The sequence below is a fragment of the Ascidiella aspersa genome, chromosome 4 (assembly GCF_963924565.1).
Source record: "Ascidiella aspersa chromosome 4, kaAscAspe10.2, whole genome shotgun sequence".
NCBI classification, from domain to species: Eukaryota; Metazoa; Chordata; class Ascidiacea; order Phlebobranchia; family Ascidiidae; genus Ascidiella; species Ascidiella aspersa.
Genome location: NC_139450.1, coordinates 32,862,768 through 32,887,761, shown reverse-complemented (window position 1 = coordinate 32,887,761; position 24,994 = coordinate 32,862,768). Strand labels below are relative to the sequence as shown.

At 33.9% G+C, this 24,994-nt stretch overlaps 3 protein-coding genes across 3 annotated transcripts; 2 read left to right on the top strand and 1 right to left on the bottom strand.

Moving 5' to 3' along the window:
- The first annotated feature begins 941 nt into the window (after positions 1-941).
- On the top strand, positions 942-4,732 carry LOC146157574 (replication termination factor 2-like). Its single transcript, XM_083387328.1, has 6 exons — positions 942-1,256; positions 1,733-1,812; positions 1,878-2,019; positions 2,691-2,823; positions 3,264-3,374; positions 3,997-4,732. The coding sequence occupies exons 1-6, from the start codon at positions 1,093-1,095 to the stop codon at positions 4,246-4,248; spliced, it is 882 nt and encodes a 293-aa protein (XP_083243454.1). The 5' UTR covers positions 942-1,092; the 3' UTR covers positions 4,249-4,732.
- Positions 4,733-5,961: 1,229 nt separating this feature from the next.
- Positions 5,962-13,913, top strand: LOC146157573 (uncharacterized protein C12orf56-like). Its single transcript, XM_083388260.1, has 11 exons — positions 5,962-6,613; positions 7,406-7,573; positions 8,038-8,440; positions 8,945-9,141; positions 9,831-9,964; positions 10,226-10,384; positions 10,914-11,003; positions 11,059-11,212; positions 11,460-11,543; positions 12,125-12,387; positions 12,709-13,913. Exons 1-11 carry the CDS (start codon positions 6,557-6,559, stop codon positions 12,833-12,835), a joined length of 1,836 nt encoding a protein of 611 aa, XP_083244386.1. The 5' UTR covers positions 5,962-6,556; the 3' UTR covers positions 12,836-13,913.
- A 722-nt stretch (positions 13,914-14,635) lies between these two features.
- Positions 14,636-21,245, bottom strand: LOC146157572 (potassium channel, subfamily K, member 16-like). The gene is made up of 7 exons (XM_083386608.1): positions 20,728-21,245; positions 19,628-19,748; positions 19,055-19,185; positions 17,656-17,860; positions 16,428-16,589; positions 15,665-15,753; positions 14,636-15,194 (listed from the first exon to the last, which is right to left on the bottom strand). The coding sequence occupies exons 1-7, from the start codon at positions 21,013-21,015 to the stop codon at positions 15,057-15,059; spliced, it is 1,134 nt and encodes a 377-aa protein (XP_083242734.1). The 5' UTR covers positions 21,016-21,245; the 3' UTR covers positions 14,636-15,056.
- Between the last annotated feature and the right edge of the window lie 3,749 nt (positions 21,246-24,994).

Here is a 24,994-nt window from a genome sequence, read left to right as displayed (position 1 = left end):
AAAGGTTCAACACTATTTTTATGATTACCATTTTTTATTGTTAAAAAAACAAACTTAAAAAATCAAAGTTTACTTATTAATGACTTAAATATCAGAATATTTAGTTACCTCACAACTTATATTTATATTAATTAAAGCATTTATTAAACCTAGTTTTTTAACTTACACAGATCCTTTTAAAGGCTCCAACTTCTTCAAAAGGTCAGCGGACTGTTGGCTGGTCGGTCCTTTTATCCCGCAATCGCAAAGCACAAGTGTAAAGAAGTGCAGAAATGTGTAGGCAATCACAGTTGGTAATTTTGACATAGTTTATTTTCGTTTACATAGGTTTTGCAAATTCTACTCGTGTCAAATTCATGCAAATACGACTTGAAAATCACGAGATATGTCTAACCAGTTAACAGTTTTTGTGAAATAACGGCCGCCATGTTTTGTCTTAATTTTTTCTCATGACTAATTACGTCATGATTTTTGTGTCGTCATTCATGTTATGTTGACAAAACGACTAATACAGCGTAAATTTCGTAGTGAGGATTATAAGCCTGAAAAGGCTAATAAATAAAGACTATTGCGGTACTTCAACTGACTTTTAAGAACAAATGCTACGAAAACTTAAAGAATTGTCAAAAATGCGTTGGTATTGGCATTGTAATTTGTAATAGTGTTTATTTGTCTGTAAATGAAAAACATATATTCTCAAATACGAAATAAATTTTGATTTGGCGCTGGTCTAGAATCCTACCACAACGCACATTGTTTGGGTTAGGGTGCAGGTTAGCGTTTTGGGTTAAGGTGGGTCAAGTATTATTATTAAACAAAGAATATAATAATACTTGACCCACCCACACCCAAACACTAACCGGCACCCTAACTCAAATATTGTGCGTTGATTTTATAATTGTGGTAGGATTCTAGACCAGCGCCTTCGATTTTTATCAGAAATAACTACAGAACTAGTATTTATGGTAAGTAGTGAGGTATAATCGTAATGTCCTACTTTTAAGGTCCTGTCTTCAAAAAGAATTAATATTGGTTGTTTTTTAAAATTTAAGCTTTTAAATTTTTTTATATCTTTGTGGCTAAACAAGAATAATGGGATGCGACGGAGGTACAATCCCCAAACGGCATGAACTCGTTCGAACCAAAAAGAAGCCTGAGGAAAAAGACAAGGACAGTGCTTTGGCTTTTAAATGGCAATATTGTAACTTGTCAAATCAAAAGCTTAAAGACCCGATAGTTGCCTGTGAATTGGGAAAGTAAGTGGTCAATCAATGCACAGCTTTGGGTGCTGGTCAAGAATCCAGTTTTTTGACACCATAAAATTAATTTGACAACATACACCGTGGTCATTCTACTTTAAGTACAAACATGTGTTTGTGACTACAAATACAATTTTTGCGAAGATTGAAAGGGTTACAATTTTTAATTAATAATACCAATGTGAAAAAATTATAAATCTCTTTCTACTTTATTTAGCACAGGTCTAGAATCCTGACAATTTTTGTTACAGATGCCAAACGAGTTGTGAAAACTAAAGAAATGTAGGAGAATAAATATAATAACTTGACTCAACCAAACCCAAATGCTAACACTCACCTCAACCCAAATAATGTAAGCAATACAAATCCATGGTCGAAATTGTGGTGAGATTTTAGACCAGCGCCTAGTTTTTGTGTAAACTGTAATGTTTGTTTCGATTTTCAGACAATAAATAAATCATTGTTATTCGCAGATTGTACAACAAAGATGCTGTGATTGAATTATTGCTGGACAAGAAAGCTGCCAAACCAGACAAAATAAAGCACATTAATAGTAAGTTAACAGCACTAAAACAAGCTTGGCAAACAGAAAAAAACAATGCTTGATTTCTTCTGTAGGCTTGAAAGATATTCACACGCTTGTACTGTCAAAGAACCCATCCTGGAATGGATCTGCAGAAAAAGGTGACGGCTACATTGACACGCACAACTCTAAGTTTATTTGTCCTGTCGCTGGAATACTGATGAATGGAAAATACAAGTAAGTCAACGTAAATGTTGAGAACTTGTAGCCATTGGATGCTTTTGAAAACATTAAAAAACTTTTATGTTTACTTTGTTGCAGTGTTGTAAACAAGTCATAAGTCCACGTCTAGTAATTTGTAAAAAACAAAAGTCTAATTCAAGTCGCTTTGAATAAATAACTGTCCCAGGAAAGTCATAATTAGAGCAAGTCAATTTCAAGTTAAGTCCTTGTCATAAAAATTAAACAGCAACTATCAAAATTGCAAAATTAGTCCGATTAAGAGCAATGCCCTCTACTAAAAACGAGGGAAAAGCTTCCAACAACTTTTATTAAACTATTAAATTGGTAAACTAGTCTGATTATGAGCAGTAAGTTAACTAAAAAATAACACAAACTGCTACATATAGCAAGCAAGTTATTTTATATTCAAAAGTCATTGTCCAAAAGATAAGTCATTTGAAAAGCAGTTACTTTTGACTTAAGTCAATACAACACTGCTTTGTTGTAAACTTGTTTGTGTTATAACAGGTGTTTAATATTTGTTTTTTGCATCTTTTTGCAATCAAATAGTGAAAAGCTAATGCTGATGCTGCTCAGTTTAAAAAATTGGCGCAAAAATTAAAAAAAAAAAATTCATACCACAAGTTAACTAGAAAAATTAAAATAAAATAATGTTTTTCTTTTAGATTTTGTTTCCTTTATTCTTGCAACTGTGTGTTGAGCGAGCGAGCCTTGAAAGAAGTTCGTGGAAACTTGTGTCCATCTTGTTCAAAACCTTACGCCAAAGAAACCGACATTATAACTTTGAATGGAACTGATGTAAGTGTTTAAATCTTGCATTAATAATATTTGTCAGATAAAACAACGAGCTGTTTATTGATCTAGAAATAGTATTCATCATAAAATAAAAAAATTTATCTTCATGCTCCACCAAATAATACACAACAACCAATTAAAAAGTATATCCTAGAAATATTTGTTGCACAAAGTTAGCCATATCATAACAACAGAAGAAGCTATAATATTAGACACATTTAAAAAAAAAACCTATAATGTTAACTGTGCAAGCCTATAACTTAATATTAATTGGTACAGACAAAAGTTTTATTCTAAAAGATTTTGAGAAAAAATAGCTTTGCTAAATAAAAATATTCGGCTTAAAGTTATCACCCATGTATATTCAATTTTATTGGTTTTAAAACAATTTATATGCTACTATCGTATGATATTTGTTTGATGAATTTCGATTTGTATTCCAGGATGAAGTTGAAGTTTTGCAGTCGAACATGGAGCAGCGTAAAGCCGCCGCAAAAGCAGCAAAGAAAATAAAAAGAGAAAAAAAGAAAAATACTCCTGAGGAAAATGGCACAGTAAGATTAAGTTTTGCTTTATTAAAATTGGTTAGATTGATCAAAGGAAAAGAATTATACAAGTGCAACGCCTTGTTTTTAAGCCCAAGTTGTTAACTTTGTAAGATCAAAGCCAAACTTTGTTTACTTCAACTTAATTTTATATTTATTTCAATTGAAATATTAAATAAAACATTTTAAATCAGTGTTTATCAACCTTTTTTTTAGTGACGACCCGATAGTTAAAGTGTTAGTACAACAGAATATTTAGCGACCCAATTCTCTTAACTGAACTTTTTTGAAGGGAACAAAGCATAAGAAATTAGCATAAATCAGTGCAAGTTTAATTAATATGAGACATGTCTTTTTATTACTCCCACAATATCCTCAAAAATTTTGGAAAAATCATTTTCAGAATCAATCTCAATAAATCTTACCATATAAAAAAAACTACTGCAGTCAGCAACCTAACAATATCAAACGGCAACACAAATTTCGTCCCATAGGTCGAGAAACACTGTCACAGGCTTGTCTTACTTAGGAGCATTAATCTTTGTTCAGACAAGGTTGGTTAGTGAAGAAATAATTGTGAAACTAAAAATCAATTTTGTTTAAAATTCACAATTTCTGTGAATATTTTCAGGTTGCAAAAACAACAAAAGCAAACGGCGACACTGCCCACTCTTCGTCGACCTCTGGTGGCAAAAACATCAACAAGCCGAAGAACTTGTCGACATGCGGTGTCGTGCAGGGGGTAAAGCACAAGCTGGACGGGGAGAAAATATTCCAAACGGAAACTTTCAAGTCCCTGTTTACATCACACCCTTCGGCCAAACGAGGAAAGGACAAAAACGGTCACTGGACTACTTACAACCCCTATCACTACGCAGGCTGATGATGTGTTTTGTTCTTGGTTTGTTTTTACCTTTTATTAGAGATACTAAACAGTATTTAAAGAACTTTAATGCTGTATAGGAAGGCATGGCATTTTTTAGTGTTCAAAAATTGTTAGATTTGCTCTGTCACTAAATTTAAAAATTCAAGCATTTCGAAGCTAATATTTTTTCGCACTTCTGCTTTCAGTGATCCTTGAATAAACATGTTTTTGTCTGCAACTGTTGATCGTGTATATATTTGGTGGTCCCACAACACAAATGTGCAAAACTATATTTCGCAAGTATAATAAACTAACTATTTGAAATTGTCTTTATTTGGGGGGATTTTTACCTGTTTTAAGTTACGGCATTATTCTGACGTCTATTGTATTTGTTTTTATTGTATGGTAGGCTATGTCAAAACGCTTGTTTTTGTGAAAATCAAAACAATTTTTGGTATATGTTGTATCTTTTCGTCTTTTGAAAAATAAATGTATAAATTTAGTTCTTTATTGTTCATTTCCAAAACTAGATTCGAACCTGAAGATGGTTTATATTTTGACCATCGTGGTTTGCGTATAAGAGCATTATTAGTTTTAATTTATCGTTTAGCTGCTAAAGTCCAATTGTTCTAAGAATTGGTGAAGATTACACGTTTTTAGAATCGAGATTGATTAGAAAAGAGTATGATTAACTTTGTAAGACAAGGGGGTTCACGGTCTACTGATTGTGCAGCAGAGGGGTAGCTAGGGGGGTGCGGTGGGGTACATATGTCCCCGGGCACAAAAATTGGGCTGATTCTTCTTTAAATACAATGTTGTATTACAATTTGAATCGTTTTTCGTATAAAGTAAAGCATATTATGTTATTGTAGTAGAAAATGTGATTAAACATGGGAGAGGGGGCGCCAATTTTATAGTTTGCCCCCTGGCGCAAAATACCCTGGCTACGCCTCTGTTGTGCAGTTAGCTCACTACAATATAACAAAAATATTGTTTTGCATATATAGCTACCGCTATATGTTGGTATAGAGTCCGTATACCTTTTTGGCTAACTTACATATTTACTGCCTAATAGTTCTCTAATTCCGTAGAAGCGTGTGATGACATCGGAGGAGTTTTTCTGATAGCATAGTAACGTACCCGATGCCTGATACTAGGGATGTCCGACCCTTACATATAAGGTTTGTTTCGATACTCGATATTTTGAACAGAAAATGCCGCGATCCTAGTAAAATTGTCAAGAAATTGGGATTAAAAACTGTTATAGCGATTAATAGAGCTCGACATATAGAATATTCAAAACGTATTTTATTAGACTCCTCCTAACTAGGGTTTAGGCGTATGACGAAAAAAATCAAGAAATAAAAGAAAATTGCCACAATCTAAGTATTTTTGTCAAGCAAGAATATATAAATCTTTGCATTTTAAAGTACAAATTGTCTTAAAGGAATGTAACCCATTAACCATGACTTATGTAAGTTTGTGGGGTTACAAATCGAGGTTTATTTTGTAACCTCTGTATTAATGAAATATGTTTGGTGGTTGGTCTTGTTTTAGGGGGTTCCCGGATTCAAAAGAAAAATTTGTTTTGTTTAGTAACGTGACGTCATCAAGAAAACAAGAAAGAAAACAAGTTGCAACAAAGTAAGTTTAGTGATTCTAGTTAACTTTGTGCGGGGTTGGCATTTTTTTAAGAGGTAATAGGTTTACTATTCATGCCATTTAAGAATATTTCAGATTTTTTAGTCTGAAAAGTATGCGTTTTTATAGTATGCATTATGCTAAAATGCTGAATTTTGGCTGAATGTGCCAATCACGTAGATAATAGGACTGTTATCTTACCCAAAATCCAATAAATAGAAACAGAAATGATTACTTAATAGATTTTATAAATTGACAGATAGCTTCTTTATTTAAAAGCCATTGACTTAACTTACTTGCCAATTTTACCCTTTTTTTGTTTAAATTTTAATATGTAATGTTTTGAATATGTTGGTAGTCTGGATTCTTTGCCAGGTGTACACTCAAGATTTCTTTTAAGAATTTTGTGCTCACTGGAATAAGTAAATTTCACACCTAACTTTTTACGAAAGTTGTGCAGAATTTAATATCTCATGTATGTATAAAACCTGAAAGCACACCTAAAAATTTAGCAAATGCACTTAAAAGATCCTGGTAAAAAGTGCCATGAAATACAGATTGGGTGTATGATATACCATGAAACTTTGTACAAAATTATATAAATGGATAGATGTTTTTATTAGTTTATATCTATATTTTTACAGAAAGGTCTATGTTTTGATGTCGTCCCTGATTCTAGTCATTAATGGCACTTAAAAATGAGAAGTTTGAATGTTTTTTGAAGCGAATCTTGGATGAAGAGGTGCTTATTAATAATTTATTGTGATACAATGCTGTAACTATGATTGAAACTATCTATGCTGTTCTACATTGAATTATTAATGAATACCAGTCTAGATTCTCTTGTTCAGTCGAAATTTGCCATTCAAATAATGTTTGGAAGAAATACATACTGTGCAACAATATGCTAATTCAAAAAATTTTTTTAATGTATTTATGTCTAATCAATACAAATTAGGAAATTTTCTTAACGTATTTATTCATTTTTAGCATTTGACATAACTTGTGAATATCTCAATGAGTTAAATGATTTATTCCATCATAATCAAAATTACAATTTTTTTTAAGACATTTGACTTCACCTGTGTGAATATTGGTAGTTACTAGGAATGCCTCATACTTGACATTTTATTCCGATACTTATGCCTGATGTTTTGGACAAAAAGTATTGCGATTCAATTCGACAGTGAATGGAGTTACTACTCTGCAAATATATATTCATAAGATTGCATATTTTAATATTCAGATATAATCATAATCTGGTTATATTTCAGATTATTAGGCCCAAATTACTTTAACGTAGAAAGAAGTTTGGTTACCTAAATAAGTTTTGATAAATGTACCTTTTGAGGTAGAATCGCTGTGGCCTGTGATGGATCGCAAATTATGGCTGAAACTGCTATACCACTCTAGTACTAAGGGAGTACCAATAATACAACTTAGGATAGAGTTTGGGCTTGAATACAATAAGTTATTATCAGACACCCTTTTTTCGTGATAACAATTTAAATATTTATTGTTTACTAATTTGCAGACCTTTCTTGAGGTGAAAGCATACGACCAGTGTGTGGTTTTGTCAAAGACTGAAAGCCACACTTTTCGATTTGTGTTTTTGACCAACCGTGCCTTATGCCTGACCGACAACCCCCCAAAGTCGGTCATTCTTTCAATTCCACTCTCTGATTTGTGCGAAGTTAAACAGGTAAAATAAAACATTATTTTAGAGACATAGGGTTTCAAAGAAAAGTAATTCAGCTTTAAACCTGGTTTTGGCCAATGCTTTAGTAATAGTGTAAGATTGTTTTGATTTTATTCTTGACTTAAAAATGAATGTGCTGTAAAAAACAACTAAAGCATAGTTTTCAAATAGATGTAGCTGTTTTAATTGCTCTTTTTCAGTATCTATTTTCACAATTACAGCAAATCTGGTATTTATAGTTTGGCTATTCACTTTAAGAACAGCCTAATTAGATAAATTAATTATTTTTGTTTCAATTTTGGGTGTTCAGCTTTTATTTCTGCATACATAAAATACTAATTTTAGCAATCTTATAGAACATGTATCTTTTCAATGGAAGTTGTAAAGACAGGTTGACTAGATGAACATACTCTTGTTCATTATTTACTAAAATAATCTAACTCTTTCATCTGCTACAATGTTTTCAGGTACACGATGTAGCCAACTTTCTTCAGCGAGATTTACAAGAAATCGCCCAGCACCTTCACATTAAAGTTTTAATCCGAAACCAAAGTGTTAGTTTGCCAGCCGCTCAGAACAGTACGTCCTTACCTTCGCTGGCCTCAATTTCAACCGCAGAAATTCTAGAAAGAAACAACACAAATCCAGAAGCGAAAACTTCCCTCTTGAGACGCGTTACGAGCCCTTTCAGCAAAAAAGTGCCATCAAAAGAATCTTTGAGCCCAAAACCGAATCGCAGTCAGTCGGCAAATGGATTTTACAACGCCAATTCAAGCAACAACAACAATGTTATCTACAAGTCCGCCACAAATTTAAATGCAAGACAAACTTCATTGGAATTGGGGGATGATGGGGTGTTATCAGATGCAGGTGGGAAAAACATAAAAAATGTGTAAAATCTTAGCGTTAACTGTTTCATGTTTCTGTAACATTCAGGGTAATAGAATAATGTGGTAAACAAATACCCATGCCAGTGTAACATGACACTGGTTTTATTGTTCCAACTAGTTTCATTTTTAAGGCACACTCATAAAATTGAATAAAGTCCCATGAATGGTAGATAGTCATACTTGCAATTTACAAACAATAAAGTTTAGTAATTTTTTCAGTGTCAATGACTTTGAATCCAAGTTAAGTCATTTGTCCAAAAGATTTAAGTCAAATCAAGTCATTTTGACTAAAAGACTTTAATCAAGTCAGTTGAAAACAGTGACTAAAGTCATTAAACACTATTGTTTTTTTCTTGTTTCATTATGCTGAAATTAAATTTAACATTATAATTTATTTTAACCAAGGATTTTTGGTCAAAAAAAATTTGAAGATTATTAAACAATATACAGAAGCATTTATTTTTGGTTTTTCTACTCAATCTAGATTCTAGCTGTGGCTTCACAGATACAAGTAGATCTCCACGCTCACCATCGGGTACAAAAGAACTCAAGAAAGTTGACGTTTTGGAACCTTTTGTGGAAACAGATGGCCTTGAAATGGAAGACCTGCATCTTTACGTCCTCAACCAGGATACAATTATCTTTCCTATGCTGAAATCAATATGGAGAGAATATTTGCTTGTAAGTTTTGTTTACAATTACAAGCTGAGTGTTTGTTTGTTAACCCTGGTTACACAAAATTGATAATCCATCAATTAGAGTTTTTATTTAAGCCAATCCTGATTTATTATTACCCAGTACTGTCTTATATTGATTTTTTGTACACCTGGTTTATGGTAATAGTTTAATTTAATTTAACATAAAATACAAATAATGTTCAGTTTATTTACCTATTTAATCATACAACTCTTTTATATTACCATTGCATTAAACCAAACACTATGGTAAATCAGCCAGCCATGAAAATAAAACTTTTGCAAGTTTAAAAGTAGCAAATTTGTTTTTAAGGAAATCTATATAATAATTTGTGAGTAAAAGTCGGTCAAAATGTACTGATACTGATATATCGGTAGGAGTGAAATATCGGTCAATGTTTTTGGTAAATTGATTACCAGCCGAAATAACATGCATTAACACCTCATTTTGTTGAAAATAAACAAATCGTATACTATCTTTAAAGCTGTCATTTCTGCATTCTTAATGCCAAGAAGTTAGGTTGCGTTGATGAGCTACTTAAATATTGTTAGCTAGATTTATTTCTTCAGCTCGACCAAGGTAATGTAAAATGTTAAAAAATAACTGCTGCAAGTCCATTGATTTTTCTAAAATTGTAAAATACATGTACATTTTGGACTCTTTTTCTTCTACAGAATGAAACTTTATATATCGAACAGAAGCAAATTACGAAACAAGCCAACAAGTCGATTCTTGTTTTGTTCGGTGATTTAAAGGTCGATATACTACACTGTGCCAAAAGCAAAGTGGATATTGAGCTCATTTTCAAGTATGTTTGATTTTTAATGGATTAGGCAAAAATAATGTAAATTATTATCAACTGATTAGCAGGCTAGATTTTTCTTCATGAAAATACCCTTTGTTTAAAAAATGCTGTAAAAAATTACCAATCTGAAAAAATGAGGCCATTACATTGGTAACAATTTTGAGTGATGTATGTTAAGAAATAATGATAATGCTAAAAAATAAAATATAATTAATTATAACCAATAACCCGGTTCGGTGTAAAAAAATTCCTTTTTTTTTGTAGGTATTTCCACGAGCTAAAAACAGTTGCAATAAGCAACAAAATAGTCCAAAAACTTTTCTGGCAGGATGGCCAACTTTTTGTCGCATGCGTGGATTTTTTTAAGTGTTTTCTGACGCCAAGTGTTCCAGTAAATGGAAATCAACATGCTGACCAAGTGGAGTAAGTTGTTGCTCTCATGACCAAGTAAAAATAAAATCGGCAAATAAATCATCTGTTTTCTATTGATGGCAATTGCCTGTGATAAAGGTTAAGTTAAAATGTAAAAAGTTGGCAGAAAATTTAAATTGTTTTTTCTACATTTTTGTTGTCTATTCATACTTTTGCAACATGGACAAAATGTTGAAAACAACTTTTTGTCAATATGACGAATTATGTTATATATAAAATAAATGACAAAGAGTGTTAATGTTAACCTAGCCCAATAAAATATTTAAACAAAAATTTCATGAATTTAATTTATGTTAAAAAATGAATAAAGACTTATTCGAAACGTTCAAAATTCTACCTATTTCTGTATGGGCTTTGACATTCTTACTACAAATAACTACAACCTCCAACCATTATGCTCCAGAATTTAATTTAAGTTTTTTAATTTTCACAAACCTTTACTTAATTACAAAATTGCAATTTAGACGAAACCATTGTTTTTAAGTAAACTTTCTTCTGGTAAACCTGTTTTTATTTACAGGTGTGCTATTCTCATCGCTGAAACTTTGTCCCTTCTTCTACAACAAAGTGAATCACTAAAAACTTGCCGGAAAATCTTGCAAACAAAAAAGTAATTATTTGGATGTTTATAGAAAAATCCTTTGCCTAACAGTTTGCTTTTTTAGTTACGCATTCTATGCGAGTTTTCTTGAAAGTTTGCTGACATTTCCTGTCAATGGAAATAAAGTTGCATCAAATGCTGAACTAAAAGCTCTAGCGATGGAATACTTTAGAGCGGCTATTGCGGTTTTATACCATTTAATTGTCATTGCAGAACAAGTAAGTTTTAGTATTTTAAATCAATTTTTTTACATCCCAACTGGGATTATAAATGTTTTTTTTTTAAGCTAAGGCAAATATGTTAAAATTAATTTTTAAAATAGCCCCTCTGGCAATTTCTAGGATTTTTTTTAATGTAATGCCTGGTCAAGACAGTTTATTTAATATATTAATATTATTAAAAATTATATTTAGTTGTTCATATTTGACTTCCATAAATGAGTTATTATTTTTTATTTATTTCAAGGCTACTTGGAATAGCGGGAATGTAAGCAAACAAGGACTAACTTCATTTATTTTACATTCTTGCATCGACGCAAGTCCCAATTTGGTGAGTGGATACATCTGTTAAGAAAAATCCAGGATACAATTTTGACACTTATAGTTTTAAAGAAAGAGTGTTTTTTTTAATATACTTAGGATAGACTTTGGAACTAATGAGCTAATTTTATTGACCCTAAATTTTTTTTTCAATTTGTAAATTAAATTTTTTTAATCATTAAGCCGTGAAACGAAATATATCTTTTAGTTTTTCACACCGCTGAACATAGTGGACTATGGCGAATATAAACTTTTCAAAGCATGTGTGACTGCAATATACCATTTAGTTTCAACTTATTACCTAAACTCTGTAAAAAGATTCTGCCTAAACAACTGAAATAATTTTACTCACCAACAAAACCAAGCTTTCACAAGCTTGCAAACATTAAAAAAATTAAAATTTTCAGGAAACAATTTTGGACCATCGGGTACAATAGACCATCTCTGTAAAAATGTTGTTATTTTTGAAATAAGTTCAGTAATTTTGTAAAATATGTTAATAAACAATTACCTTGCCTATACAATAAAAATAAAACATTTTTTAACTATTAAACCAAACTTTTACAGCACTAAAAACATGTAAATTTTCAGGAAACAATTTTGGATCATCTTGTCGCTGAGTGTGTTTCGCTGTGGTCGAGCGGTGGTTCTGCTTCACCAAATTCTTCCTTGATATCTTCTCCATCAAAAACCACCACTTCGACTTTTTCTAGCGGATTAGATCCGTCCTGGGGGTGTTTTGACCCTGTGACCTGCGTTCGCGTCTACAGAACTTTTGTCGTCTTGTTCAAAGTTGTCAGCAATTCGAAAAGAGCAAAAGCAAGGGCACAGAGTCACTATAGAGAAGAATTCAAGTAAGGGCTGACCTGGAATTCTTTAAATATTCAGTTGGAGCCATGTTAAGTAATCATAACAGTTACCAGGGCTGTAGAGTCGGTTAAAAATAACCACGGGCAAAATGTTCAGCAATCCTCTCATAAGACTGTCATATAAATTATCCACTCACAATTCATGGTTAGAAAATGTTTAACAACTCTCTATTTCACCTTTACAACTTACACTTGGTAAAATTCTTTTTGACAATCACATACTTTTTTTGAGTTAACATTTTTTTACAGAAAAATGGCATGACTCAAGTTGTTTCTGTTTAATTGACTTTTTCTAAACTCTTCCAGGTATTACATTCGTTGGGAAAGCATCGAAGACAAGATTCCAGACATCTACCCCTCTTATGCCACCACAAGAAATGTTGTTCGCTCCGTTGTTGCATTAATGACAGGAAATGAAAAAGGTTGGCGATAGACTTTTGTCACAAGTTCCCTCCAAAATGCAACCTTGGTATTTTTTTATATTTTTGTTCTGTGTTTTTAAGGTTTGAAACTGTATTTTAAAAACTACCAAAAGGTGTACAACCATTTTTATTTCATAAAACGCTTTTTTACAATTTTGATCAAAATTTATATGTGAACGATTTTACATTGTTTGAAGCCCATTTCTTTGCAATATAATTTACCTTTACCACCTTGAAGCTAAAATGCGAGCTGTAACTCAAAACCTGTAGCATATTCACCGTTGTAGAAATTAGAAATCAGAAGTACATAAAACACGGTCACAGGGGGTTTAACATTACATTTAAAGTTAATTAGTATTTATAAATTAATTGATAAGTAATTGGTTGGAGCCAGTTAAAAATTATGGGTTCGTAAGCTTGATAATCTTTTAAATGGGTTCTGTGACTAAAAAAGGTTTGGTAACCACTGCTTAGTAAATCCCACTGAAGCCCAAATGACTTGCGACTTTCAAACGTCAACAACGACAATAGCACCATTGTTACGTGAGCCTTTGTTTTAGCTTGCACTGTAATGTGACGCCCGATTATCTTTCCCACGCTTAATCGAAGCCTTATAATTCCCACAGCACTAAGTTGTTTTTATTTTTGTGCCACTTTCAATTTCTTCATTGCTTTTTTAAACTGACTTTTTTATTTGTCGTAATGACTTTAGCTGTAGTGACTTTATTTCGCAATAGTTTGATTTGATTTTTGCAACTGTACACAGACATTTTTTGTTTATGTGTTTTAATTTAACTGTGAAATTTTTAGCGAGGTAATTTAAAACTTTTACATTCCAGTATTGATGTACGTTCTCTAATTTTTGAAACATGAAGCCCTGGTGTTTCTTATCAGATCATTTTTACATTTATTGCCTCAAAGCAAAATAACTTCATTTTTTTCTAAAATAGCACCTTGTAACTATGTATTCCAAATATCTTCTTACTTGTAATTTTTTGCTTGACTTTCATTGAACAACTATAATTCACTATGTTTAAGTTTCCTTGCATTTTTAATGTAAATAAACAAATCTTTATGGCAACGATGAACTGGGCGTTGAAAAAAAATTAAAATGGAGCATTTGCTATTTTGCCAAAACGGTAAAAACAAAATGCAAAAAGCTACAAGATAAGAAGAAAGTCATAAAGCGTTTAAATTGATTCTTACTGCAACTTTTTACCTTTAAAACAGGAAGCAATATTCTATGGCATTGTGCTGAACTAGCAATAAATGCTTGCGAATCGAAACTGCAATGCTAAGGACTTCATTGTTTTAGAAGAAGGTAAGCCGTTATCTGGTCGTTTAGCCGCCTACGTACATAATGTCCAATTAGGTTTTATTTGGCCGCTATAGGCTTTGTCGACATGAGGTCAAGACGTCAAGTTTAGTCCATATAGAAAGTAGGTAGCATCTTTAACGTTAAGTCTTTAGTTATGCCTTTATTCGCACTGCCAGTATATACTGCTTAACTGCTAAGGCTACTGTTTCTGTTGTACGTTTAAATGACTTTCGGCAAACGATTAGATCGAACCTGTGCAAGCAAGGCAATCATGCAAAGCGTGAAAATAAACCATCTTTTGCAACAACTTGTGGTTGTTTGGTGGGGCAAAGATTAAAAAGGCGATGATTAGGTGACAATACCCCTTTAATGTAAAGGGTTTGAAAATACTTTTAACTAATTCGGATGAATGAGAACATTAATGTCTGTGATCTTTTAGTCACTTTCAGTCGTAGAGCGACGGTCTCAGTTCGACCGAGGTCGCGAGCTTTTTGTTAGACTGACTGATTTCGATAAAGCTTCTATAATTTTCTCAAGCTTTAGGCCGCTAGGTTTTTTCGAATGACATGCTATTTAGGCCACAGACTACGGGATTCCGTAGCACATTAGGCCTTCTACGGCATTCAAAGTAATTGAATGTAAAGCTTTTATAATTTTGTTAAGCATTTAAGCCGCTAGGCGTACTCGAATGACAATGCTTCTTAGGCTGGAATCGAACCACAGACCTTGGGATTCCGTAGCACATTAGGCCTTATACGGCATTCAAAGTAATTGAATGTAAAGCTTTTATAATTTTGTTAAGCATTTAAGCCGCTGGGCGTATTCGAATGACATGCTACTTGGGCTGGAATCGAACCGCAGACCTCGGGATTTCGTAGCACAAAGCCTTATACGGCATTAAAAGCATTTGAAGTTCAGTTAGCGTCAAGATTTGAAAGTATGACAGTTTGGACGCCACCCGGGCCTAGCATCGCTGGTTCCGTTTGCACGCATACGTCAGACGAAAAGCCGCCCACGTCATCGCTACCGTTCGAAATGACGTCATCGTCGACCTGACAAAAACAGGTGTTTATGTGTCCCTGATAGAAACACGTCACAGCATGACCTGGCAAAAACGTCTGGAACTTTCCTGCGGGATTATTGGTTTGTGGAAGAAACATTAGAAACATTTTAGAAAGCTTCTATCCTAACGTCTTTGTTTATATATTCAAGTTAATTTACTTTGCTTTTCTAGTATTTTAATACTTTATGTAAATTATGCAATTCTTTACCACGTCCAGCAAAGCTAATTAAGTTGTTTTGTTATATTTACACATGTGCTTTAAATATAGTCCATCCATCAGAGTGCTTGACTGTTTGTTTTAGTCCCGCAAGAGTTTAATGCCAAAACTACAACCTAACATTGTAATGCATGAAATTCTGTTTTAAACATCAGTTTATAGGTACTGCTATTGGTAGTTATATATTCAGGAATGAAACCGGATTAGTAGATGGCAAGCCTACTTTGATATGAAATACTTACCGACGAAGGACGACCGTTGTAACTAATTCCTTCAATACTAGAAGTTTTGCCATCCTTAGTCGCTTTGCCTTTTCGCCTTTCGGTTAGTTCTAAAAAGCAAAAAAATATTCTTTATTTTTTTTCTACGAATTTTCGTTGAAACTTTAAACCATTTTCTATGAGGAGCAATTTGAAATTATATAGCTCTTTAAAAATATTTTATTTGATACTTTTAATTAAAAAAAAACATTCTCAGAAATACTAACTGCCATAGCAAAATTGTTATATAACGACACTATAGACAGGTTTTAAAATTTGAGGTAGTGTTAAGGTTTGTTAATGTGTAACTAGCTGCAACTTTTTAATTTAAAAGATAGTAGGGCTGCGGCGTCGTTAAAAACAACTAGAGTCCGACTACCGAATCCCTAGTCTAGTGTCAACTCTGCAGTTTGTATTTCATCCATTTACGTGACTAATAAGGTGGGTATATAGCAATCCAAGCATAGGGGTGTGATATAATTAATCCCCCCACAGTACATAGTTAAAAAATATTCAACCATATGCTATTCCACATTTACAGCACAGTTTGTGGACTGCGCATGCACACGACGAACTCGGGACTTGTGGTGTAATCTTACGTAGTCTTACTCGAGTCCCAAATCCGAGTCAGCAAAACAAACCGACTCAGTCGAGTCCCGAGCCCGACTCCGACTCCGACTCCGTAGCTCTGTCTTAAAGTTAAGGCGTGTACAGTAAGTTGTAAGCACGCGATAACGCTACTTACGTCCAATTAGCGCTGGCTGTTTGACTTTTTTCTTGATGCTTTTTACTTGCTTGGTCATCACAGTAGCGACGAGGTTGACGATTGTAGCGAACCAAGCAAGTCCAGCCACAACCCACACCAACACCAGGATGGTGGTCAGGAATCCACCGCTAGTTCCTGGGTCTGTAAAAAGTACTTGCTATCATCATGTTTGTAATTATATTGGTTAACAGGATTTATAGATGTTTGATCAGTGTTGAAAGTAAGCCGGTACGCCGCATCGGTAAAAAAATGTTTTTTTATCACCAGGCCAAGCCCCTTTTCACCAGGCCATCCAGCTATTGCCTTGAATGCTTTTTCAACTAATATTTCAGTTGGATATTTGTGCATTTTATCTAAGGACAACCTCAGGTTTTTTTAAGTTTACTTGTTTCAGACGTGTCGTTGTTGTAACTGTATGCCAGTGGTCGGCAAACTGTGGGCCGCAGAGCCATTTTTAGTGGGCTGCGTGATAGCCGTACATTCATTGCACTTTATTTTAAAAGTTGGTGTGGCATAAAATTTTTAAATTTGCCCAGCTTGGAAAGGTCCACGTGCTAAATGTGACCCTGAGAGTGCCTGTCGAACTATTTTTTTTGCCAACTTTAACTATATGGAAACCCAAAATTTTTCGCGCCTCGCGCGTATATTCTTCGTTTTATATGTTTTACATTAAGGCATGGCAATGTTTTGGTCATCAAGGCGCCGTGTAATATTTCACCTTAAAATCAAATATCCCGATTCCGCCACTGTTTCGCAGTGGTTTTACGTAGTGGGCCTTCAATAGCTCTGATAAGAGTACTTTGCGCCGCGACAAGAAAAGTTTGCTGACCACTGCCGTATGACCTCTATTTTGAAAAAATTCAAGAGTTTCGGAAAAATTACATGAAAACTGTATATAGGATGTCCGATATTGTCGAATCGGAGCCGATACTCGATGCCATGTGAAAGTATCGGTACTTGTCCGATACTACAGTGGTATCGGCGTCACTCCAATACCTATTTAAATTGTACATTCCTGATACGGCAATAAATTTACCAAGTGCAAAAATACCTTTATTTTCTAATTTATATTTGTATAAAGGTGATACGTACTAAGTTTTACTAACTGATCTTTTCGGAAAACTAAACATCAAGCTATAAGTAGTCATTTAGCTATCGAGCGCCACATGCGGCGAAACACAAACAAACCCCAAATAAAAAAAATTACCTGGAACCAAATCGCCAAAACCGATGGTGGTTAGGGTGATTATGACGCAATAAAGGCACTGTACGAAGGTCCAGCCTTCGTCATTTCCGACGAAAAAGAGCAGAATACTGGGAACGATAATGTAAATGACAATTCCGAAGAGAGAAGTCAGTAGAATGCTGATCGTCTTTGCTTTGGGGACGCGATCACAAATGGACGTGGTTGCCTGCATTTTAACGTTGGCGAAATTTAAAGAAAATTCATAATTGTGTGTTTGCTGTACGTCAGGGTTCTTAAACTGGGGTCCATTGGAGGTCTGTTAACTAGTTTTAGAGGGTTAATGAAGGTCTTATTGAAATATTAGTGTACATTTAAGAAGTAATCAATTTAAAAAAAAAGAGTTTAATTAAAATTAAACGGTTTTACACTGAATGTATTCAGACTTTGTTTTATTTTCACATTTTCGGCCTGAAATCAGCAGATTTCTTAAGTCTATTGTATTGTGACGTCAATTTATGACGTCATCTTTTTGGATTTTTTTGCTTAACGTGGTCCACGCGAAGCTAATAAGTTTAAGAACCACTGCTGTACGTATTTGAGTTGCCAGAATGTTGACGCTAATGTACATTGAACTCCATAAATTGCTTTTTTAAATAATGGATTTGATTTAAATCTTTAAGTAAAGACAACTTGACGCAATTTTTTTTATTACAAATCACTTGAACAACACCTTTGAAAATTAACTCGACTTATTTTTGGATAATTTTACTTAAGTTGACAAAATATGTTTAGTATTTACGTCTTCACTGCCATACAAAAAGTATCAAATAACAATTTAAAACGTATAGAGAATCCCGCAACAAAACTATTAGGATTAATTACGAAGTCAAATCCTATATTTGACATTCAAACAGCAGCATAAGTTTAAGGAACTTTATGCAACGTTTAATGTTTTTCTTGCACTATAACGGGAATTGCAAATTAGATGAAAACAGAGATATCACTTCCGAATGTATGCGCGGAAACACTATACATTCTACGTCCAATCCAATTTAAAAATGAATAAAATATTCATAGCAAACGCTTTATGGCTTGGTTTCGTATTTCAAATTATATTTTATCTTGTTTATCGCTTTCGTGAATAAGTGCCTTCAACAGGTCAATGTAATCATTTTAGGTTTTAATTTACACCCAAAATGTTTGACACAATGACTTCCAAGTTAAGGCATTTTGCCCAAAAGACTAATGAGTTAAGTAAACTAATTTCAAAATTGTGACTCAAATGCACTTAAGGCGGATTGACTTAAGTTATTACAACCCTGGACTGACACATGTGCCATTTATCGCCGTGTGCTTTTATCTACATATACACACACATGAAGGGTTTACATACACATATGCATCAATGACCCAGTCTCACCTTTTGTATGTAAAATGCCATGACGAAGCCCATCTTAGCGGCCAACAAACCAGTGAAAGGGATTGCAAGTAAAGCGTAGACAATACAGAAGAGCTGACCACCGCTTGTAATCGGCGTCAGCACACCGTAACCTGCAGTACATACAGTTGATGTCTTGTAACCGTATATCTGACTTGGCAAGTATCGTAGTTAGCCCTGATTGTTAAATATTTTCTTACTTTTTCTATGTAAATACACTACAACTCGCATCAGGCATCGGCTCTGATTCGAAGTTATTTAACACTCATAATGTAGTGCTGTCGAATACGATCATAAAACTCAAAATATTAACCGATATTTTATTAAATCACAGATCCCAAATATATCGATTTACATTTGGTTTATTTTGTCCTATGGTACATTTGACCCTAGTTTAATTTCCTTTAAAACATGCTCAGAGTAAAATTAAAAATAATCGTACTTATCATTTTTTGTTTTTTCTGAAAATAATTTTTTTGTTTTTCTGAAAACAATTTTTCTGTTTATCCGAAAATCACTATAATATTGTACAACCTAATATTTCTACCAACTGACCGATGGTGCTTGAAATGGTGAAGGCAAGCATGAATGCACTGCTCAAAGTCCACGGAGATTGTGGCACTAGAGTCACGTTTCCTGTTACATTTGCGCCTTCGTTGATTGAGAGAAGAACTTTCTGCGCAAAACACTCAATCAACTTGCTACGAAAGCACGCCAAACGTTTTGTAAGGTCCAATAAAAGCAGGTTTTATGGCCGCAGTAGTATCGTATGTAACGTGTTATCTTAGTGACTAAAGGACTATTGTTACATTCAGTAGGACTCCTAGCATGTTGCAACAAATATTACATAATCGTCTTATACAATATTTAACGATGTATAATATCCATCTATAGAAGCCTCATTTCTCAAATGCATGGATATCATATTAAGAACCTGTCTTAAATGATAACGATAAATCAGGTCGGGTTTATGTTATACCTTACTTTTCTACCAAAAGTTTGTCAACTCTAGTTTGTCTTTCAATCCCGAAATGTCCCGAATTTTAACGTTACAACAATTCTATTTAAGTGTAAGGGCCTTGACAGATGATGTTCGACCTCAAGTCTTAACAAGCGACAGCAGTAAGCCGACAATTTAATGCATTCGTTTGAACTAGGATATACTGATGATACAATTGCTGGCAAAATATATGTGTATAGCTTTTAACATTAGATAACTTTCTTACTTGATAACTATAGCATTGCTGGGCTACCGCTGTTAACGTATACATGCAACAGGCTAAAAAGCGTAGTAGAAATATACAACCCATAACTGTATTTTTTGCCGATTATATATAGGCAAAAATACAGTTAGGGGCTGTTTATTATAACTAGTCTAAGTTTTTTGGCAGCTTAAACGAGGTTAAGGCGTTTCGATAACATCTTTTGCGAAGCTTTTGTATTAAAAGTAACACCTCTCTGACCCTAAACTTAACGAACTTTGCCGTGTTCTTAAGGGTCCTTCTTTATAATGCCACGTTTTGACGTAACTTTGCGTCATAACGTCACATGACGTATCTTTGTGACGTCATCTCTAGAAAAACATTTATTTGCCCTCCCAAACAAAAATTCTTGATCCGCGCTTGCCAACATGATACACCTTGAAATTAGCCTACCTCAATAAATAAATCCAGCTCTTTGTTGCTTATGAGTCCAGAGTGATTTGCAAGAAACTCCCTTTTAACTTCAGTAAACCAGTGGACCTCGTTCTGATTCAAATCCGAATTGCCATTTCCTTCGATCACCAGGAAAATGTAAGCTCCGAGAAGATTGAATAGAATGTAAATGACGAGGATTAAAATGATAAAGATGTTTCCCTTTAGGGTCGGAGTCTTCTTGACTTTTTCCGACTCACTACTCTTCTTGGATTCGCTTTCCTCTGTCTTCTGAACGCTCGCATCCATATCGGAAGATCATAAAGCTGCTGGTGTTTTCACCACTTCTGTAAACGGGTGTTTTAATGCGACTGGAATAAGCTATAGTAGGCTGTAAAAAGGTGCAAAGTATTACCCTTGTTAAGTGAATTTCACATCGGTGTAAAATTAACCTTCTATTTGTTTGCTTTTCAAAATACCGCAGAATTGCAACGTTAAATAAGGTAAACACAGAAGCAAGACTTTACAGGCGATAAAAATCAGTTATGTTTTTGTGAATAAGTTATGCTGTTTTTCCGTATTCTTACAAATGACAAGCAAAAACAACTGTTACTCCAAAACGGTAACTTGCAATCTGTAAATCAACTTACAAAACGCCGAAACATACAATGGCCTGTTATTGACTAAAATGATTACAACACTGCAATTTAGTAATAACGTTTAAACATGTTTAAAATATACCCTGGAAAAACTTGCATGCCCCGTCGCTTCAAATTTCAACACAGGCTAAAGCGACTTTAAACTCAAACTTCTGCCAGACAAAATGCAGTTGTGTGTGAAGATGGGCATTAAAGCAAGTCTTTTGCGGCTTCGTTTACCCTAAACTCAACAAACTAGCTAAAAGTACCAATTCGTGAGGGAAAATCGAGCCAAATTTTGACATTTTGTCTTGAGTAACAGGAAATGACGTAGATATGAAACCTCCGAACACGAGATAAAAAACATTTGCGAATTAAATTGTGCATCAGACTACAATCTTGTTTTGATGCTGGACTCACATGGTGTCTCTCGTGCTTGTCTATATGTCTTCAAGTAATAAAAAAGTAAGTTATTTTCCCCAAAACCAAACAATTATGCGACACTCTTAAGAATCTCTAGTATTACGAGAAACAGAGTTTAAGAGTCACTGTGCTCGACACTTGTGTTTTTACAAGTAGTACAATTGTCAAAGCCCATACAGAAGTAAGGAAGTAAGTGGCATTTTGAACTTTGGAATATCTCTTTATTCATTTTCAACATGATAAAAACGCATGGAGATGTTGAAAATGAATAAAGAGATATTCGAAACTGTAAAGAAACGACGCAGCGTCGTTTCTTTACAAAACCTTCACAAAACTTTACCTGTTTCTATAAGGGATTTAATATTTTTACTACGTCGAACTAAAACCTACAACTATTATTGTTTGTAAGTAGTTAACCTGATTTATAGCTTTAAGTTAATGCCAACTGAAAGTTCCTGGCATCAACAACAAAAAACATGTGTTTATTGGTAATCTCATTGATCAGGAATAAATTTGACCAACGCACTTCTGAGCAATTTAAAGTTGTACATAAACCTACAATCTTGTTTTAATGTTTGGCGCTTGTCTTTTCAATCAGCTGGCGAATTTATGTTTGCACCAATCGATATATGACTTTACCTGAACTGCGCAGGCACTTACAAATAATTTAGGGCAAAATCGACAACGCAAGGGGTAATGCACATTTCTAGATGCTTTAAACCTTAATAGTGGCTTTGGAGCATTATGGTTAGAGGTTATGGTACGTCGTAGTAAGAATATCAAATACAGAAGTAGGTATCATTTGTGAATGTTTGAAATAATTCTTAAGATAATGGCTGGAGGTTGTAGTTAAAGTGCCTTCTCAATATGGTAAAAATGAACAAAGAGTTATTTGAATTGTTCAAAATGCTACCTACTTCTGTATGGGTTTTGGTATTCATTATACATCTCACTACAACCCCCAGCCATTATCTTAAGAATTATCAGAAACGTTCACAAAATGCTATCTACTTTTTTTATGGGCTTTGATATTCTTACTACGTCTTTTTTAGGCTTGATTTTAACATTACTGCTCGTAGAATGCTTCTGCTTATGCCTACATCCTGTACCTTGTCAATAGCAAATCACCTTTAAATACTAATCGCCCTGACCGCGTCTAAAGGCCGCTTCGCTGTGACATATATAACGATCTCCCAAGTAGCATGACAAGTTAGACTTACTTCCCAGCTGATCAGCTGATTTATATTTTTACGGGCCTTTACCAAATTACCAAGTTACATTTAAGTTATCCCAATGCTACAGGACTATAAAATAGACATTTGGGTGTCTTGTCGTCTATTTTTTTTAAATTCGTTAATGAAAATATTATGCGTGATAATAAAATAATATTAAGTTTGTTATGCAAAAATCAAAACGCAGGCAAATCAAAAAGTTAGAAAAAATGTTATACTTAAAGTCCTTCTAATCTCGGAAAACTGATTTAATACAACTTGTCAATTTTTTAATTTTAATTTTGCTTGTCAATTTGGAGTTTTAAAACGGTTAATCAATAAAGCAACGACGGGGCTACGATTTTTTAATCCAAGTTAAAACAAAACTTTTTGCACGGCAGGGTTTTAAGTTCAACTTCGGTTCTAGTAAACATTCCTTGTCCAAGTGCAAGACCCCGGTTAGCGGAAACAATTTCTCCTCACTGCAGGGGCGCATCCAGGATTTTAGTTTGGGAGGGGCATGAAAATAAATTTTAGGAATGACGTCACAAAGTTGCGTTATAACGTGACGCAGTTTTAAACTAAAAAGACGAAAAACACTTTTTTTTTGCGGCCCAAACTTTTATTTTAGAGGGTGAGGCGTACCAGATAAGACGTTTTGATAAAAATGGGCTAAAACATGACATATTTCAGTTTCTAAAATGTAGTAAGAATATTAAGGCCCTCATGGTCAGTGTTGTATATCAATAAAGAGAAATTCGAAACGTTCACAAAATGCAACCTACTTCTGTATGGGCTTTGATATTCTTACTACGTCTAACTACAACCTCCAGCCATTATCTTAAGACTTATCCGAAACGTTCAAAATGCTGCCTACTTCTGCAACGCTTTGATACGCTTTACTACATTTTACAAACAATTATGCTACAAAGTTTCTAAAACATAACCTCCAGGAAATATGCTAATATAAAAAAATAAAGTTTGTTGGGGGCTAATGGCAATATGCCCCCTTGGAACTGTCCCTGCTGCGGTGCACGTTTCTTGCAAGCGCGCTTTTGAAGTTGTAATTCAGTTTGTTGGTTTCGAATTCGAAGAACTCATCGAAAGCTTGAATGTCAATGCGTTTCCTCGGCATCCTGGCATTCTCTTTTTCGTCTGGCGAACTTTGAAAGCAACCGTTATATTCACGCCTGGTGCGCTGCCGTCAGTTTCCGTTTTGGCAATTTTCTGCATAATTTTTGACTTTTTAAGTTATCTTTACCCTAAATCTTAGTAATCATAATTCTTAATAAAGTTCTTCTTTTACCTACTATTTGTGAAAACATAGCAAATTGTCTTTTACTGGTAAATGCTAATATGCTTGCTGACTATAAAATTGCAAATGCTGAATAACACGTAACAAAATACTAGCCAGAAATCACATGTCGTAAGCTATTTCAAAGAGAAATCTATGTCATTGTTTTTTTTAATAAAATAAAACTGACCTCTTAATAATGTTTTTAATTTTAGTATGATACCACATCACGACGAAAAGTTGTTTTGCCCTTTAATATTTAACATCCGTCATAAAACGATTTTCATGTCGCAGTTCAGAATAAAATCTCACTGACCACAGCCTAGGGTCAAATCATTTTGTTGCAAAGAAACTTGCGTAATTGTGACACAACGTATAAGTTTTATTGGGATTTATTCTACATTTTTTAGTTGTCATATTTAAGGTAGCGGATCGTAACTGACAATACGCGTATGGATAAAAACAATGTTGCGAAGATCCAAGATTTGAAGCCACCGATCTTGGTCAATTTTTTACACCGTAAAAGTTCACTTATCGCCGATTAGCTAATTATTTCTGATTTATTTCACATTAATTACGATTCGCTGTTACCTGACTTGCTACATGCATTAACGTTTATATAACCGTTGCTTAAAACGCATTTGTACATTTATTGAAGATTTTTGCTTTAAACTACTTTTTACAGCAATCCTAAAGTCGGTAACAGACGAAATATTTCTTAA

Excerpts from the sequence above, each read along its gene's own strand:
- LOC146157572 (XM_083386608.1), bottom strand. The coding sequence starts at position 21,015 with ATGGATGCGAGCGTTCAGAAGACAGAGGAAAGCGAATCCAAGAAGAGT. Across the intron at positions 19,749-20,727 it reads AGCTGGATTTATTTATTGAG|AAAGTTCTTCTCTCAATCAA; the intron begins GTAGGCTAATTT and ends TGTTTTGCGCAG. Across the intron at positions 16,590-17,655 it reads TTTTGGCGATTTGGTTCCAG|ACCCAGGAACTAGCGGTGGA; the intron begins GTAATTTTTTTT and ends TACTTTTTACAG.
- LOC146157573 (XM_083388260.1), top strand. The coding sequence starts at position 6,557 with ATGGCACTTAAAAATGAGAAGTTTGAATGTTTTTTGAAGCGAATCTTG. Across the intron at positions 9,965-10,225 it reads GATATTGAGCTCATTTTCAA|GTATTTCCACGAGCTAAAAA; the intron begins GTATGTTTGATT and ends TTTTTTTTGTAG. Across the intron at positions 11,544-12,124 it reads TCGACGCAAGTCCCAATTTG|GAAACAATTTTGGATCATCT; the intron begins GTGAGTGGATAC and ends GTAAATTTTCAG.
- LOC146157574 (XM_083387328.1), top strand. The coding sequence starts at position 1,093 with ATGGGATGCGACGGAGGTACAATCCCCAAACGGCATGAACTCGTTCGA. Across the intron at positions 1,257-1,732 it reads GTTGCCTGTGAATTGGGAAA|ATTGTACAACAAAGATGCTG; the intron begins GTAAGTGGTCAA and ends TGTTATTCGCAG. Across the intron at positions 1,813-1,877 it reads CAAAATAAAGCACATTAATA|GCTTGAAAGATATTCACACG; the intron begins GTAAGTTAACAG and ends TTTCTTCTGTAG.